The 18,821-nt window shown below is 46.2% G+C and overlaps 1 protein-coding gene across 1 annotated transcript in view; it reads left to right on the forward strand.

Moving 5' to 3' along the window:
- Window positions 1–627: 627 nt before the first annotated feature.
- The window catches only part of Usp10 (ubiquitin specific peptidase 10), a 52,729-nt gene continuing 34,535 nt past the window's right edge, over window positions 628–18,821 (forward strand). The window contains exon 1 of the mRNA XM_055621168.1: window positions 628–743. Coding sequence (XP_055477143.1) covers window positions 723–743 — 21 coding nt within the window. The 5' untranslated portion in view covers window positions 628–722. The remainder of the gene's footprint in view (window positions 744–18,821) is intronic.

Raw genomic sequence — 18,821 nt, forward strand, 5'->3', positions numbered from 1 at the left:
ATTCATGGATGATCCTGCTTCTGCTGCCTATGTGCTGAGGTCACAGACGAACAATCCTGGAGCAACAAGTCCTTTTTAAAATCAATTAATTTTGTGTGTGCCCTGCTGTATGTCAGAGGACAACTCGGTGGAGTTGGTGTTCCCTTTCCGCCACGTGGATCGGAGGATGGAACTCTGGTCGTCAAGGGTAAAAGAGGCGTGCTCCTTTACTCGCTGAGTCATCTCACTGGCCCACATATTCCTATGTCGTACAAACGGAAAACAATTGCCCTTCCTCCCCCATCCCCCCATGCCAGGCAAAGCTAGTGGAGGAAGTGAAGAGTGAAGGAATGAATGAATGAACGGTCAGAAGGGCGCGCTCCATTAGGCAAAGGATTCGTGGGGCTCTCCACTGGAGGTCCCAGGGCCGATCCCAGGCGGCCACTGCGCAGACACGAGGCCCGGACACCACCTTGCAGCCCCGGGGTGCGTGGCCAGCTCCATCCGCGCCGCCTTGCCGGGAGCGGCCGCCCTCCGCGCTTTGCGGGCGGACGGGTCGCCAGCCGGGACGCACGCCCACCTGTCGCGCGCAGGCGCAGAACACCGCCCGCTCTCCCGCGGCGCAGCCAGTGCGCAGGCGCGGCGGCCGATGCGAGTGTGTCTGTGCGGCGAGAAGATGGCGGCGACGGGGGACGCGGCGTGAGGAGCCGGAGCAGTGCCGATCCTCATTGAGACGGGTCGCCATGGCCCTCCACAATCCTCAGGTAGCGCGGGCTGCGTCCAGGTCGGGAGGTCTGGGCCTCTGGACTGCCTCGGGGCGGCGGGCGCGAAGTGCGCGCCGGGCGGGCGGTGGGGGAGGCGCCGGCACGCTGCCGGCCTAGGCCCGCGCCGCGCCCCTTAGCGCCGTGCTTCCCAGCGTCCGACGCCGCCCGAACTGCCCCGAGAGTGCCCGAGGCGCCCCGAGAGCGCCCGAGCCAGCCCGAGAGCCCTCGAGGCCGCAGGGAAGGTCTCCGCGTGCCGGGCCAGCAGCCGCTGAGTCCCGGGCGACGCTCTGGCCCAGCGGCTCGCGTGGCTGGTGCGCTGCGGCGCCGCGGGGACCCAACCCTTGCCTCATGGACTCGGTAGCAAAGGAAACTGGGAACCACTAGGGGGGCACACTCTGTCTCGGCCGGGACTGACACCTTTTCCAAGAAGGCGACCCAGCCCGGGCTGGGTCGGGCCCCCGCAGGCCGGAGCGCCTGCTGCGCCTTCCTCGGTGCCGGAGCTGCTCCCGCAGAGCTCCTGATGAGACGCACTTAGGAGAAGTGAGAAGTCAGCACGTGGTGCCACTTGGTGCTGCTTCTCTGGGCTGTTTTCAACCATGCGTTTGTTGAGGTCACAGCCCTAGACTAGAAATTGTCTCTTTTTATAATCCTCTCTGATGTTTTCCTGCCAGACTGAGAAATAAAGTGACTCTTGGGAAACTGGTGGGGAGTAAACTCACTGCCTTTCTGAGGATGGTGGGTGCGTGTGTATACAGGCAGGCGAGGTCGATCTGGTTAGACCATTTTTTTATTTTGGGGCAGGGTCTTTCTCTGTAGTCCAGGCTGGTCTCTAACTTGAGGTTTCTGTCTCAGCCTCATGGGTTGCTGCAGACATGAGTCACCACGTGCTTTTGAAAGATTGTTTTAATAATGGTTGCAATGAAGGTATGATGTGGGATTTAAACCTCTAAACCCCTTTTAATGAAAGGTTTGATCCTAGGAGAAACTGCCGTCCTATTAGGTGTTTCATAGATCAAGTCAGAACTTTGCTTGTTTGACCTTTCCCCTCCTTTTGTAAATTTACTTTTGTGTTTGGTGTAGTTCTCTGAAATAGAAAGGCAATTCATAACTGTTGAATGTGTTTTTTGGACAAATGTCGTTCTAAGTTTTTATTAGTTTTTTTTTTATTTTTTTATTTTTTAAACGTTTTAGACATGTCTTCATTCTTTATTACATAGCCTTGCCTGGCTTGGAATTCAGACAGCTGCCTGCCTCTGCCTCCAAGGTTCCGGGGATTCGGGGTATTTACCGCCACAGCTGGCTGTATTCAGACTTTTATTTTTTAAGTTTTATGTGAATGAATGCTTTGCTTCATGTATGTGTGTTCCTGGTACCATTGAAATGAGAAAAAGGGCATTGGATCTCCTGGAACTGGAATTTGAATGGTTGTCAGCCTTTGTATGGTCCGTTGCAAGAGCAACCTCTTTGAGCTGGCTGTCCAGCCCCTCCTCGGAGATTTTAGCCTCTTGCTTAATTCAAATACGCCTTTAATCCCAGCACAAGGAGGTAGAGGCAGGCCGATCGCTGTGAAATTGAGGCCAGCCTTGTCTACATAATGACAGCTAGAGGTACATAGATAAACATTCTCTCAAACAAACAAACAAACAAACAAAAAACCTGGTTGGCTACCTTGTTTTCCTTTTGGTCTGTAGGTTTCATTCTGAACTGAGCTGTAATGTAAATGCTATTTTTTGTGTTTGGCTTTCAGATGAAGAAAACATGCTTAAGCATAATTCGCTTTCTCAATCACCAGTAACAGTATCAAGTTGATAAAAGTGCTAGTGATTCTTTGTAATTTCACTTGGGTCCATTGTGTGGCATCTGTGTTTTGCAGGACATGACAGCATGTGCACATCTTCAGAAGTCAGACTCATTAGCAGTGCCTTGGGCCTTGTAGTGATGGAATGGGGCAAAGCGATAGTTTGAGTCCTGTTTTATTTTAGTAGTGAAATAGTTGTGCAAGGTGGAGCATACCTGTAACCCTGGCATGGGAGAGGCTGGAGGCAGGAGGATCAGGAGTCCAAGATCAAACCCAGGCTACCCAGTAAGTTTTAGGCCAACTAGGTTATGAGAGGCAGTTTCTCTGTCTGTCTCTGTCTCTCTCTCACATATTAGAGATATGCACACACAGAAAGAAGAAAGAAGACAGGATTTCATTCTTGGATCTGGCTTGAGTTCTGAGTATTTTAACAATTTGTTCATTTATTCATGAAATACCAGCAGTTTACCGTGTGCCATGGTGTTCGTAGTGGTTGATTTTTGACTTTGCTTGGATTTGTTTTTGGAGACAGGGTCACTGTGAAGTCCAGGTTAGCTTTAGGCTCAGTTTTCTTGCCCCAGGCTCTCAGGGACTGGGATTTCAGGGCCTCCATAACTTTAGGTTTTTGTTGAAGTAACAGTCACAAGTTAACAGTTAAGGTTCAGTTGTCAGGGGACTTGCAGAGGTTACAGGTTAACTCTTTCATATAGATTGTAGCTTTTCTATGTTTTGGACTGTGCGCTTGAACCCTGTTTTGTGGAGTGCAGGACAGCGGTGAACTTGGAAACACTGGGTGTGGGGTGTTTCCTGTCCACTAGCTGAACCAGTTTAGAGATGTTCTCAGCTGAGGTGGAAGTGGATCTGGCATCTGTGCTGTCAGAGCTGGTGCAGTGAGCTGAGCAGATTAATTTGAAGCAACCAGCCTGCCTTCTACTTAAAGGAAAGTTGGTGTTGAGGCTGCAGTGTTGTTTCTGTACCCAGGTGGATAGCATGCTGTTGCTGGTTTCTGTTATCCTTTACACAGACCCCCACAGGTTTACATGCTGGGATTTTTGTTAGAATTTTTTTTTTTTTAGCACATGGCATAGTGTTATACTGTTTGGAAGTACACTTGTAACTGATGGCTAGGTTAGGGCAATTCTTTAAAAAAAGATCATTTTGGGGGACAGTATGTAGCCCCTACTCGGCAGTCTCAGACTTCCTACTGTTAGAACTCCTGCCTCAGTCTCCTGAGCGACCTTAGCCTGCTGCAAGATCAGAATCTTATAGGGCTTATGGGACTGAAGTAAACAACAGTTTTGAAGTAGCTGTGGGATATTTGGAGATTTTTTTTTTTTTTTGTGCATAACAACAGTAAAACATTTCAGTCAACTCTAAGACTGTATATTTAATGCGAAGAACAGGAGCTGGTAGTCCTGAGTGTTTATTACCGTGTTTAGGGACTCACCCTCCTGTTGTTTCAGCTCACCTTGGGAACGCAGCACCCAAAGTCAGTGGACAGTAAGTGGACAGACTGGATTCTGGATTCTCTAAGGTTTACATTACAATAGGTATTCTAGTTTAAATTAATTGTGTAAGAGCATGATTTGAACAGTAGTGCACACAGGAAAATCGAAAGGACAAAGACATGCCGTAATTTGGTGACTGCCTCATGCGGGTTAGATTTTCAAGAATAGGGAAAAGCTGTCATCTTTATTGGGATGAGGTGTATCAAGTCATTGTAGTTTCGCAAATTAAAAGTACTTCCGAGCAATGGATCAGGTTTTCAGGGTGCACTAGATGGGGCTGGGAGACACTTCTCATTGATAATTTACCAAAGTACGGGAAATGGTTAGCAGAGCTTGCTTTTGAGTTGTCATTAGGGTAGAGCATTGCAGTTGACTGGCACACATGAAGTCACTGTCACAGAGCAGACACATGCATCTGCAGTGGAATTTGCTGGCCATGGGATGTTGGATTAGTGTCGTTTGTCTCTTAGTGCCACTTCAGCAGGGAACTATTCATTTCTAAGACTTGCATGTGCTTGGACTGCAGTTTTTCTGTCTGTGGAAGTGATCTCTCAAAAGGCCCTGTGTGACCATCCTTTCCCAGCAGGCTGGATTAAGAACTAGTGTTGGGGGCTGGAGAGATGCTTCTGTGGATAAGAGCACTTGCTGCTCTTGCAGAGAAGCTGGGTTTGATCCCACATGGTGGCTTGTCTAGAACTCCAGTCCCAGGATATTTGGCACCTTTTTCTGGCATTCTCAGGCACTGAATGTAAGTGAAAACACTTACATTCATAAAATTAAAGACAGAAAGAAGAATAAAAAAGTAGCCAGGTGATGGTGGTGCACGCCTTAATCCCAGCACTAGGGAAGCAGAGGCAGGTGGATCGCTGTGAGTTTTTTGAGGCCAACGTGGTCTGCACAGTCCAGGACAGTCCAGGCTACACAGAGAAACCCTGCCTCAACCCCCCCTTCCCCAAAGAAAAGAAAAGAAAAGAAAAGAAAAGAAAAGGTCTTGTTTTTATTAAGCTCTGGGCTGGCTGGTTCAACTCAACTGTTTTGGCCCAGCTGACTTATTCAATCTGGCTTTTCTCTTGGCCCCTGAATTGCTCTCTACTTGGCCTCAAACTAAGTCCAGCAATCTGCTCTAATTTCCTGGCTCCTTCTCTGGCTCATTTGGTCTTCAGCTGAGTTCTCTCTCTGCAACCTGTCTATTATTGTCCTGGTAGAACTGCTTCTTTCCCTCTCTGCATTGCATTTTTTTTTTTTTTTTAAGTTGCTTTCCTTTCCTCTGTCCTCTATCTGTGTAGTAGTCTGGGCTACATAGCAAAATCCTGTCTGAAGAAAAAAACAAAATGAACATAAATTAGAACATAAAGGTAGCCCACATGGCAAGTTTATGTATTTGTTTCAAAGATCAGAAAAATGTGTTTTATAGTGAGTCTGGCTCTTCAGATTGTAGTTACTCAAGTGCTGGTTATTTTGTTAGTATTGTGAACTCAGGCTTGATGCTGCTCTCATCTGAAAACCTAGAAGGAAATGAAAAGCTGTGCACTCCTGCTCTGCCCCTCTCAACACCTACTGTGCCTCTCCTCAGTTACTCTCCTGGGAACACGGCAGGCGAGCTGCTGGGACAGACGGGTGCAGGGTGGGACTGCTGTCAGAAGACTCAAGAACCTCTTTCTGGAGCTTACAGGAGAGTTGAGAGTATGCATAGGAACACATGGGAATGGGGCTGCTCCCCAGTGTGTAGGTAGCTGCATGCATATGTGCATGGGGAGACTAGAGAATGACACCTGGGTGCTTCTCTGCCTCAGTCCCCTGAGGTGGGGTTTCTCACTGAAGCCAAAGCTCTTGTCTAGCCCAAATAGTCTTTTACACACCCCGAAGATCATTACCTGGCTTCAAAATGCTTTAAAACTTTCCTTTGCTTGGCAATGGTGGTGCACATCTTTAATCCCAGTGCTCAGAAGGCAGAAGCAGTCTACCTCTCTGTATACCAAGATGGCCTAATTCACAAAGATCCACCTGCTCTGCCTCCTGAGTGCTAGGATTAAATGTATGCGCTACCACAGCCCAGCTAGTTTTTGTGGAGCACTTAGATGGCAACTAGTGTATGCACAAAGCTCTGGATTGGGTCTCCAGAATCACATAAACCACACGATAGCACACTTCTGTGATCTCAGCACTGGGAAGATAGAAATAGGAAGTTCAAAAGTCATCCCTGCCTATGTAGCAAGGTCGAAGACAACCCTAGCTACATTTAAAGTCATGCACACAAGCATGCACACTCAAAACTCTGCCAGAAAAAAGCAAAGGTGTCTGCAGCCAATACACAGAAAAAAAAAATTATGGGAGGAGGGGTGTTCTGAGAAAGGGTTTTTCTGTGTAGCCCTGGCTGTCCTGGAACTCACTCTGTAGACCATGCTGGCCTCGAACTCACAGAGATCCATCTGCTTCTTCCTCCAAAGTGCTGAGATTAAAGGAATGTACCATCATATTTGGCTGATTTTTTTTTTTTTTCCAAGTTTTAGAGCTGGGTGGTGGTACACCCTTAGAAACCCAGCACCCAGGGCAGGCAGAGGCAGGCAGATCTTTGAGTTCAAGGCTGGCTCAGTCTACAAAGCAAGTCCAGAACAGCCAAGGCAACACAGAGAAATCCTGCCTCTAAAGACAAAAACAAAAACCAAAACAAAAAAGTAGTTTTAGAATCACAACAAAATCAAGACAGTAAAGACATCTTGGTATTTTAAGTAATGATTTTCTTTAGGTAGGTGCTAAGCCCATTTCTATTTAAGACCCAAAATAGGCTTCCTGGGTAGGTGTGATCATCGGCTAGGAAAGAGTTTACAGTATAATACTTGGCTTTGATGAGACATTGCCGTGGCTAGACACTGTGGCTTGCGTGGTCCCTACCTGGGTCTATGTGGCCTGTGTCAGTTGTCACATACTGTTAACACCATCCCACACACATCATAGAAGAGAGGCAGGGCTGTAGGTCAGGGGGCTGATAAGACAGTGTTTGGGGACCACTGAGTTTTTCTACTTTGTGGAATTGTTTTTATAGAGTTTTCTACTTTGTGAAATTGTTAGGCCAGGGCCTGATGTCCACAGAGGGATGTTTATAGAGTTTCTCAAATGAAAGGTAGAATGAAGGAATGGACAGGACAGAGCTGGGCATGCTTGCAGGTGTGAGTAATGTGTGGGCTATGTTTTGATAACAAAGACATATGATTTTCTAAGCTACTTATCTCCTGCAAAGGATATGGGAAATTTAAAGTTAAAATAAAAAGTCTTTGATTCTTCACTTTGTCATCTGGATGTTTTTGGTTAGACCTTTTTTGTTTTGTTCTCTCTGAGTTGGCAGCCTGGGTAACTCACTGGATTTGGATGCGCTTTGTTGCCTAAACACAGGGGTCAGGGACTGGAGCTGCCACACTCCGTGTGCACACTCCTTGTGTGTATGTGTGTGTGTGTGTGTGTACACACACCTGAGTGTGCGGTTGATCTCTAGGAACTGGAGTTACAGATAGTTGTGAGCCACCATGTGGGTGCTGGGAATTAAAGCTGAGTCTACTGGAAAAGTAGCCAGTGTTCTTAGTGGCTAAGCCATTTCTCCAGCCACATGTTCCACTCTTAACTGTAGCTCTGTGCTCTAGCTTTATACTCAAAAGAGGTGATTTTCCATTCTTGTTGGTCTAGTACCTCTCCTAGGGGATCCTGGATGGCAAACCCTTCATGGTTATGGTTTGGAAAGAGTGGTAAGTCATCTGCCTGAGTGACTAGAGAACACTCTGCTAGTTAATCTAAGTTGTTTCTTTTAAAAAAAATTTAAACATTTTTCCTTTATATCTATGTTTTTTGCTTACACATATATCTGTGCATATAGTGCTGGTGGAGGCCAGAAGAGGGAGGTAACATGGGACTGAGTTACAGGCAATCGTGAGCTACCTATGGGTCCTGGGACTGGAACCCTGGCACTCTGGAAAAGCAGCAATTGCTCTTACCTGATGATCCATCTCCAGTCTCTTAACTCGAAGTGTTTCTGTCTTCTCTACTGTTATCTTCCTTTCTCTCTATCAGTGTCCTGCAGTGGTCAGATAAATAAAACACTCCTTACCATCCAAGTCTCAACTTTTTTTCCAGACTGGTACATTTACTCCTGACTCTAATAAAATGCAAAACTAGGGCTTCTGTATTAGTTTGTGTCCTTCTGTCCCCACTTTGTAGCCCTGGCTACCCTAGAAGTCACTTTGTAGACTGGGCTGTCCTTAAGCTCACAGAGATGCAAAGCCACACAGTGGTGGTGTGGCTAATCTAATCCTAGCACTCTGGAGGCGGAGGCAGGTGCATCTCTGTGAGTTCAAAGACAGCCTGGTCTACAGAGTGAGTTCCAGGATAGACAGGGCTACACAGAGAAACTCTCTGGAAAAGGAAAACACACACACACACCTGCTTTTGCTAGGATTAGAGGTGCTAGGATTAGAGGTGAGTGCCACCATCCCTCCCCTGTTTCAATGCCTGCAGTCTAGGGTGGGTGTAAAAACACAGGCTTGTCCCCTCAGTGCTCCCGCCCACTTAGCAGTAGAGGAACTGGCCTAGAGGAGCTTGCAGTGTTGCTGTTGAAGGTGTGTCTGTATGTTGGATCTCCAGAGTAGAATCTCAGTTTTATTTGTGAGTCATTATGTGACTGATATCCTTTGGCAAACATTTATCCAGGTTTGTTTTCTTTACTCTGCCTTTGTTGGGGTTCATTTGTTATAATCATAGGTGTCCTCCAGAGCCATGGCTGCTTCAGATCCTGTGTTAGGACCTCTGACACCCTGTTAACCGAACATGACTGCTTGAATTTGAAGCCACTGGGCTGGAATCATTCTGTAATTGCACAAAACCTTGATTGAGAGTAGGAGAGCCTTGATAGCTCCTGGTCTGGGATGTTGTCTCTGGAGTTTCACAGGTTGATGCTTCTGGTTCCTCTTCACTTCCTGATGGACTCCTTCTGCTCCAGCATATTATGTCTTTAGCATCTGTGCTTGCAAGTCACAGACATTTTGAATCTTAAAACTGTTTTCTCCAGATTTGGCTAGCTCCATTCCTGAGTTTGAGTTGCAGTCCATGCACTGTTTGTTAGCAGTGGCTGGTTAGAAGCCAGTGGCTGGTGTTGTATGTGGAGAAAATGGATACATGTACCTCTAGCTCTGGAGACCCTATGGACTTTGATTCCTCTATGCCCTGCATTCCCCCAGAAGCATTGAGCCCATGCAGGCCCTTTGCTGAGCTCATTAGAAGGACTTGGCCTGCCAAGTGGATTGTGTGTTTAAGTGAAGGAAATGTGGGAGATGAATGGGGTGGTTACTGTCTTGATGGACTGATTAGGGTTCAGTAATATGTTTTGAAGATTTTCTTTTAGATTTGTGTGTGTGTGTGCGTGCGTGGGTGCGTATATGTATGTGTATGTTTGCCCACATGTATGTATGTGCCCAATCCCCGTGGAGGGCTTCAGATCCCTTGGAACTGGAGTTATGGAAAGTTGTGAGCTGCCATGTAGGTGGTGGAAATTGAACTTAGGTCCTTTGCAAAGGCAACAAGTGCTATTTTAAACACTGAACTCTCTCTCCAGTCCCAGGATTAGTCTTTAAATAATATTTTTATTATACAGAGTTATATAAAGCCTTTTTTTTTCAAGTGGATAATATGTGCTGAGCCTATCTCTTTGGCTCCCACTGCCTCCCCTTCTCCTTTGCCTTCTCATTAGGTGCCTTGTTTTCTAGTTTTTCTTCTTCCTTCATGTATCTGTAGTGCTAGGGATCCACAAATGAGCGAGAATATGGTGTTTGTCTTTCTGAGATTGGCTTTATATGATCTCAGTAGTGTCCATTTCCCTGCAAGTGACATAGTTTTGTTCTTCCTATTGGCTGAAGGATGTTCACTGTGTATGTACACACTTTCTCTGTTTCTGCTGTGGGTACCTAGGTTGGTTTTTGCTTTTGAGGTATGGACTCTTGTAGCCCAGGTAGCTTTGAACTGTGCCTGAGGATGACCTTGAGTTTTTGACCAGTAGTGCTGGTATGGGCAGCCAAGTCCTGTTCTGTAGTGCTAAGGATGGAACTCAGGACTTCCTGAATGTTATGCAAAGTCTCTCTACTTCACTGGGCTACATCCTCAGCTCCATGATTTTGTTGAGATAGGTCATAGCTCAGGCTGACCTTGAACTCCAGATCCTACTGTCTCACTTCCCAAATGTGCCACCATATCTTCCCTTTCCTTTTTTAAAATTAAAAAAAAAAATTTTTTTTTTTTTGAGAGAGGGTGTCTGTGTAGTCCAGGCTGTACTGGAACTGTATTGACGATGCACAGAGATCCTCCTGCCTCTACTAGGATCAAAGGGGTACACCACCACTTCCAGCTCTGTTTTTAAGATGCACTTTCTCTTGTTTCTGAAGGCCAGGTAATAAGTGTCAGTATGTCCTACTGCAGTTACTGTGTCATATTCCTCCTGTAGTCCCTGACAAGTGCAGTCCTGAGGGCTGGGTGAAAGACAGCACCCTGTAGTGCCAGCAAATGCAAGTGCCTGTTAGTGAGCATGCCAGTTCTTCTGTTGGCCTAGCTGGAGTAAAGGCAGTTGGCCCTGAAGCCTTAGGACCCTGGGCTTTGTCCTTCCCACTTAGAGAGAGCACTGCAGTTATCCACTTTCCCACACCTTCAGTGGTCCTGTTTTCTGTGTCTTTCTGACCACACCTTCCTCAACAGTGGCCTGGCTTTGGCTTTGTCTCCAATATTTACCACCTTTTAATACCCATAGATCTGATATGGATGCTTTGCTCATTTTCTGTCTCTGTAAGCCTTGGGCAGGGGACATTTACTTGTTCACCACCATGTCCTGGAGTCTACAGCATGGGACATTCAGTGAGTATGGCTAAATTAATGAGTGGAAGACATACTGTAACTTATGCTGGAAGCCTGGAGTCAAGTGTAGAGAAAGGTTCTGCAAATCAGTTATTCACACCTAGAAATGAGGAGTGCTGTCCCAAGAGGTTGTAGGACAAAATTCAGAAAGGATTGCTAGGAAAATAGTTCACAGAGATAATTTCTACAGTGTCATGAGTGACCCAGGCCAGAGGGTCCCAAGAGAAGGTCCAGCCTGTGCAGTGTGTGCAGGAGCGGGAGGCTGGAGTGTGGGGAGGCTCTGGAGCAGGGGCCTGTGTACACAGTGAGTCTGGTGGACAGCTCTTGAGAGCGTTTGTAGAATCACTGACCATCCTGAGAAGAGTTTTCCCAGGGAATCGCATGCACACTGGGAGAAAGCACTATCTTGGACATGTGAAGTTTGAGGGTTGATAGGCAAGTTTTTACGTAGACCCAGTGGAGAAGCACCAGAGGCCCACAATGTTGGAAGTGAAGGCTACCTGCAGAGGAGCTGGCATCCTTGTAGCGGTGCCTGTGTGCAGTGATAGCCATTTTATTTCAATTTTTATTTTCATGGTCTTTTATTTGTTGGAAGGAATCTCACTCTGTAGGTCAGGCCAACCAGAACTTTGTGTAGCCCAGGCTGGCCTTATCATCCCTCATTGGCCCCTCTGGCTTCCTGAATGGGGTGGCTGCTGTCTACCAGAGAGAACAGGGTCTGTCAGATCTGTTGCAGCCTCCCTTCCCAGCAGCACTTTTCTCCCTTTCTGAGTTTTTCCATTACTCTGCCTCCTGGACTCCTCAGACTAGTCTTTTGTCCTTTCTCCTTTGTACATCTCCTTGAAGCTCTCTGCTCCTTTACCTGTCTTACCTGGCAGCTGCTGCATAATTGTTCTGCCTTGAGGTCCCACCCCCTGCTGATCCTGTCCCTCCCATTTTCTTTACATCTTTATCTTTCCATCCGTATCAGATGCTAAAAGTTGTGCTTAAGCCTTAAGCTGTGAAACTTAGGTCTGAAACACATGGGCAGATCCCATAGGTGCATGGAAATCACCATGAGGTGTGAGCAGTGCCTTCCCAGAAATAGGTCTGAGAACCTCTGCAGGGATGTGTTGGTTGGGTGGGACCTTGAAGGTCAAGTGGAAATTCATCAGAGCAAGGGGTGGGGGGCTGTCTGTATGAGGGATATAAGCAGAAGAGGTTTCTGAGCTGCAAGGCTGGGTGGGTAGGTCCGGGGTAGCTCTTTACGCCAAGCTCACTTCTTCATGCCCTACAGAGTGGTTGGTCATGTGCCTGCTTTGCATCTTTCCACTACATTCAGTAACCTTTCACTTTGAAGTGCACTTTGACTAAGATAATGAATGGTCACTCACATAGTTTAGAGGGATGGAGGTAGTTCTCTGTAGCAGAGTGCAGAGTAGTGCTTCTTTATAGTAAGGCCACAGAGCTGCACAGGCATCGCCCAACAGGGCTGCTTCTGAGAGGTAAACACCCATTACTGTGTGCACTTAGACTCAGTAGGTCTTAGTTGGGCCCCAGAGCTGCATATGTTTCTGCGTGATGCCAACACTGCTGGCCTGTGAGTGTCTCCTTGAGTATCTGGTCAGGTAGAGCTCTGGGAACAGTAGAGGGTCTGCACAGTTCTTGAAATCATGTGCCAAATGTGTGTATGTGTGTTCTTCAGGTAATGGACCTGGTGGCCTTATATTGGTTTCAGTGAGCGGGAACCATGTTTTAGTCACTAAGTATACTGCCCATGCAAGTATGAGGACCTAGGGTCAGTCTCCAGCAGCTAAGTACAAAAAAGCTAGATGTGGCAGTGATTGCCTATAATCCCAGCTCTAGGGAGGTGGGCAGGAGGATCCCTGGAGTTCACTGGCTCTCCAGTCTAGCCAGCTCAGCATGCTCCAAGTTCAGTTAGAGTCCCTGCCTAGGATGCCTGCCTCGGCCTCTTGAGTACTGGGATTAAAGGTGTAGCACACCTACCATTATTTTGTAATTGATTACTTAATGACAGGGTCTTGCTGTTGGCCCAGACTGTCCTCAAACTCAACCATATAACCCAAACCCAAGCTGGCCTGAAATTTAGCAGTCCTTTTGCTTCACCCTTCTACTTGCTGGGGTAAAAGGCCCTTGCCACTATACCTAGTTTTTACAAAGTTTTTTCCCCCATCTTTGTTAATGATCAAGAGGACTTAGATTCAGTTGGTGGGTCCATCCATTCATTGAATAAGTGGGCCAGATAATTATACAAAGAAGTAACCCTCCTTCCGTCCTGTTTCTGTTTTGTTTTTTTCCACTCTACTCAGTCAGGGACTGACATTAGTAGAGATTTCTCTCAGGCTCTGGGATCACCCCCATTCGGAGACTCAGAATTTAAGAAAGTCAGATTCAATCAGCACAGTGTGCTTAGAAGCAGGAATGAGGGTTGGACTCTACCCAACTGATCCAGTTGTTACAGGAATGGCCTAGTGTGCCCCAAGTCTAAGAGGGGCTGGTTTCTTGATTCTGTGCAGGAAGCAGCGCTGATGGCCAATTGGATCCTCCATTTTGAATGTTTGGGCCTCATATACTCCCTCTAGAGACTTCTTGAGGTTTCAGGTTACATTTTCTATGAAAAAATACTTTATATGTGTGGATGTTTTGTCTACGTATTTGTCTGTGCACCATATGTGTGCCTGGTACTCTCTGAGGTCAGAAGAGGACATCCATGTACTCCTTGGAATAGAGTCATGGGTGGCTGGTTGTGGGGCACCATGTTAGTGCTGGGAATTGAACCTGGGTTCTTTAAGAACAGCTAGTAATAATAACCATGGGGTCTTATCTGCAGCCCCTTAAAAGAAAAAAAAATTTTTTTAAACATTCACTTACTTGCACCAGGGTGCTCAAAGGATAGCCTTGGGAGTTAGTTCCCTCCCTCTACTAGAAAGGTTAGGGAGGATTGAACTCAGGTTGTCAGGTGTGGCCACAAGGACCCCTACTGCTGAGCTTTTGCCACCTCCACTGGGGAGATTCTATTTCGATTTCCTTCTTTAAGTGAGAAGAGGTGTGTACAGCCCACCCTGTGCTTCTTACTCAGCTGCTCTAAATTCTTGGGGTGTTTAAACAGACCTTGGGGGGAGCTAGCAAGCTAGATCAGTTACCATCTCTGCCCTTCAAATGAAGGTTTATTGGTGTGACTTCCTAGCAGCTGACTCAGCTGTTGAGTCGTTTGGTTCTAGCAATTCCGTTCAATGGGGAATCCTGTAGAACACAGGACACCTGCAAGTTTCTGCTTGTGCAGAATCAATTTCATGGTTTTGCTCAGCATGGTCAGTAGTTGTGAGGTATTGGCCTTGGGCTAGGGTAGGGATTTCAAGGAGAGCAGGTCACCACTGTAAACTAGCTAACAGCAAGTGCTAAAACACTGTCCTCTGTTGTTTTCCATTATTTATTTACACGCTTCTTCCATTTAGTTCCCCTTTCTTTTAAGATTAGCTCAAAAATGACTTGCAGTTAGGAAAATGAGTAGAACTTGCTTCCCAGCTTGTCCACTTTCGTGTTTGTTAACCGTTCTGGTATGAAGAGTGTGCCTTGTGAGTTTGTTCTATAGACAAGGAAAGCTGCTAACAGGGGGATTTTGTTACATGAATCATGGTTTCGAATTTTGAGATTGCATCTGTAGCAACAACTAAGCTCAATTTTTGAATGGAAGTACCAAGTACCAACAGCCAGCCTGTTGAAAGCCTGACAAATTTTAGTAGTTAGAATAAAATATGCAAACAAAGTGAAAGCCTGACAAATTTTAGTAGTTAGAATAAAATATGCAAACAAAGTAGACACCAAACTGAAACACCACTTTCCAAAGCTGGGAGATGTTCTCTATGAGTGGCTTTGTATGTAATGCTGTTGGCTTTGTTCTCTTGTGCTCAGGAAAGCAAAGCAGGATTACTGCAGCTCAGTCAGGGAAGTTCCCCCAGCTCATCAGCCTGCAGTTAGCTTGCATTGTGACAGCCTATGAATGTTGTGATGTCCTGAGCCCTCAGTATCTGCTCAGGTCCTCAGTCTTACACAGTTCACCAGGAGTATCAATGAAACTCCTGGTTTCCATGGACTGAGCAGTGTCACCTTCAGGTGCCCCCTAGCAACCATAACACTCTCAGAGTGTGCTTTGTCTAGTGTGTTCATTGAAGCCAGCTAGCATAGACCTGAAAATGTACCAGTGCTTTCCCTTGGGAACAACTCAGCCTGAGTTTTACACCTGCTTAGAGGCTCATTGCAGCCTCTTGTGTGACAGTGACGTGACACTATTCCGGAGGTATACATCCACCACTACAAACCTTACACCCAGCAGTGGTTGCCCTGAATTGCTCCCTTCCCCTCTCCCTGGGAAGCCTGTCTACAATCTGTGTGCCAGTTCTGGACATACCATGTGAGTGGAGTCAGACAGGCAGTCAGCCTTGCTGTCTGGCTTTTTTTCAGCTTTTGTTTTTAGGTTTTTTCCCTCATACGGTCATTTCATTAATTTTTTTCCTCCTCCCAGATCCTCTCCATCTTCCTACCCAACCCACCCAACATCATGTTTGCTCCTTCTTTGTCTGTGCCCTAAACAAAAAAAATTAAGGAAAAAAGAAAGAAAAGGAAAAAAAAAAGTTGACAAAAAACCAGACCAGTTTTGTGCTGGCCAAGTACTTCTGGACATAGGGAGTGAACCGTTTGTGATTGATAAAGCCACTGACACTCCATGGAGAAAACTGACTCTCCCTTTCCCAGCAGGTATCAATTGCAAATAGCTTCTCGGTTCAGGATGGGACTTAGCATCTTCTTCCCCTTTTTTCTTTTGCAGCTTTTTGAGGCAGGGTTTCTGTCCTGGCCCTCTTAGAACTCACTCTGTAGACCAGGCTGGCCTCAAACTCAGAGATTTGCCTGCCTCTGCCTCACTGGTGCCGGTGTTAAATGAGCCACTATGCCTGTGGCTCATTTCCCTTTTTCCGTGCTGTGTTTTTTTTTTTTGTTTGTTTGTTTTGTTTTGTTTTTTTGTTTCAGGTAAGGTCCAGAATGTTGAGCATGTAGGTATTGGTATGTTTCCAGATCCATGTTCCCCCTCCTTTCTGTTTTTACTTGTTTTTGTTTTGTGTTTGCCATGCTTGGGGCACAGGTCAGAGCCTCACAAATGCCAAGCACACCCCACCCCAGTCCTACCCATGGCTTAATTCTAGTGAGGTCCTGGAGCTCTTCCAGTTAGTGAAAGGTCTGGAGCTATGTGGCCCAGCTCATCCTCTGCAGGGAGAATAAAGGCTTTGCTCTCGCATAGCATCTGTTGCTTCGAAGGATGGCCCAACCCCCCAGGTAGCAGAAAGGCTGGCTCTCTTCTCCTGTGTTGGCTGTGGCACAGTTGTGCACTGCAGTGGGAGACTGTCCTAAGAGCTTGGTGTCTGCCTATCTCTCTCCCTTGAAACTGGGAGGTACTGAACAAAGCAAAGCATTAATTACCTGTTTCAGAGCCTTCTCTCGAGGTACCAGGAACTCTTTCAAAAGGCCGAGAGCATTAATTTGGAGGAGCAGACATACTCACTTTGAATTTCTAGAGATGAAGTCTTTGGAACCTTAGGGGCTTAGAATGCTGATCTCCAGCGCCCTCTAGTGCCACGCAGTAATGGCAGTCCTTAAGTCTCCTGTGATACTCAGCTGTGCTCCTGCAAGTGAGCCTGGAGCATCTTATTTACCTTCATCGAGAGGAAACTTTCTGAGCAGGATGTCTCCCCTCCCCCTCACCCCTCACTCTTCCTTTTCTTATATTTGTAACTTGTGTGTGCCACTCCCTGGAGCTTGGCATATTGTAATTTCCTTTTTCACCTTCTTGTAAGTGTAAACTATTTTCAAGATGCTCTGTAAGCATCACTCTGCAATAGTGTTAGTGATAAAAATTTTCATTGTGACTCAAGTTTTTATTTCTGAGGTAGATTTTTAAATTCTTTTTTGTTTTTTTGGTCTTTCAAGACAGGGTTTCTGTGTGTAATCTGGGCTCTCCTGGACTCACTCTGTAGACCAGATTGGCATCAAGCTCACAGTGATCCGCCTGCCTCTGCCTCCCGGAGTGCTAGGATTACAGGCTCGTGTCACCACGCCTGGCTGTGACTCAAAAGTTTTTAATTTATTTTAAATTATGTGGGTATTTTGCCTACATGTGTCTGTGGGCCATGTGCTTTTCAGGGGTCAGAAGAAGTAAAATCCCTTGGAACTAGGGTTACAGATGCTTGTGAGGCGAAATGGGGTTTCTGGCAGTTGACCTCATATCTCTAGAAGAGCAGCCAGTGCTCTTACTTGCTGAGCCATCTCTGGAATGACTTTTTGAATGTGCACATGGTTGTAAACCCCTTAAAGGGGGGTGACGTGTGATCTTTGCGCTTAACATGATTGTTGCATCATCCTGGACAATTTTACATTTTAATATTTGTTTGATGTGTGAGTGTTTTGCCTGCATGCATATATGCACACCAGATATCTACCTGGTACCTTTGGAGGCCAGAAGAAGAAGGCATTGGATTGCTTGGAAGTGGAGTTACAGGTGGTTGTGAACTATCATGTGGGTACTGATAGTGGAACTCAAGTTTTTTGGAAGAGCCACAAGTGCTCTTTACCCCTGGGCTTCCTAGGGGATGTTTAACTGGCTACTTTGATTAGACATATATATTTATGTATTCAGTACAATTATAGCCTTCACCCCCTATTTTTAATGAGTCCCCTGGCCTCAGATCTCAGTTTCACATCTTTCCTGACTTTTGACAGTGACTTCCCAAGCATCAAGGGTTCCGTCACACATTGGTACTGGGTCCCAGCAGATTGGTTTCTGTGTGAAGAAAACTATGCATAGGAAAGGCCTATATGGATGCATTCACAATAGGAGGCAGAAACTCCGACTCAGGCTCCTCAAGTGATGCTGTGTGCTGATGTCAGAACCTCTTCTGCTGGCTTCAGCTACAAAACTGAAACGGGACTTACATATGGTGGTATAATGGCTCACTTTCAAAACCTCATGAATATAGATTTCATTATAGCAGGAGGATTACTTCGTGTGTCTTGATGGAGCGGTTCATTGATGTACATGAACTCTAGTAGGAAGGGTGTCAGGATGGAGTTGCAAACAGCCCTGGCTATCCATTTATCAGTTGTTAAATGGTGTTTGTTGACACACAGCTGCTAGTTAACAGTTCTCATGGTGTCCTTAGATGGATTCAGTGTCCTCAGGGTGTCAGCTGCGTAAGATCTTCACCCACGCACTGTAGGTGCCTGTGCAGTGGTAGATCTGAGCATGACCTGTGAATTCTGCTCTTATACCAACACATCTTTGTGGTTTTTTTTTGTTTGGTTGTTTTTTTTTTTTTTTTTTTTCCTTGTTTTTGTTTTTGAGATGGGTTCTCTATATATCCTGGCTGTCCTGGAACTCACCTTGTAGGCCAGGCTGACTTCAAACTCACAGAGATCCATCTGCTCTGCCTTCCAGGTGCTGTACTGACATCTTATAATTAGTTCCAGTTTTGCCTGCACACGTCTCTGCAGCATGTATATGCTTGGTGCCCACGGAGGCCAGAAGAATGTATAGGGTCCCCTGGACCTGAGGTTAGACAGTTGTATACCATTATGTGCGTGTTGGGAACTGAACCTAGGATGTTTGCAAGAGCAGCCAGTGCTCTTAACCACGAAACCATCTTTCCAGCCCCTGATTAGTTTCTTGAATAAAGCATGAAAAGAAAGATCCTGGGCCTGTAGAGATGGCTGTCTGTTCTTCCAAATGGACCTGGCTTCAATTCCCAGCACCCACATGGTAGCTCACAACTGTCTGTAATACCAATTCCAAGAGAACTGACACCTTCACACTGATGCACATAAAATGAAAATTATTTTTAAAAA

The sequence above is a fragment of the Psammomys obesus genome, unplaced genomic scaffold (genome assembly GCF_907164565.1).
Source record: "Psammomys obesus unplaced genomic scaffold, mPsaObe1.curated_primary_1811, whole genome shotgun sequence".
Lineage (NCBI taxonomy): Eukaryota > Metazoa > Chordata > Mammalia > Rodentia > Muridae > Psammomys > Psammomys obesus.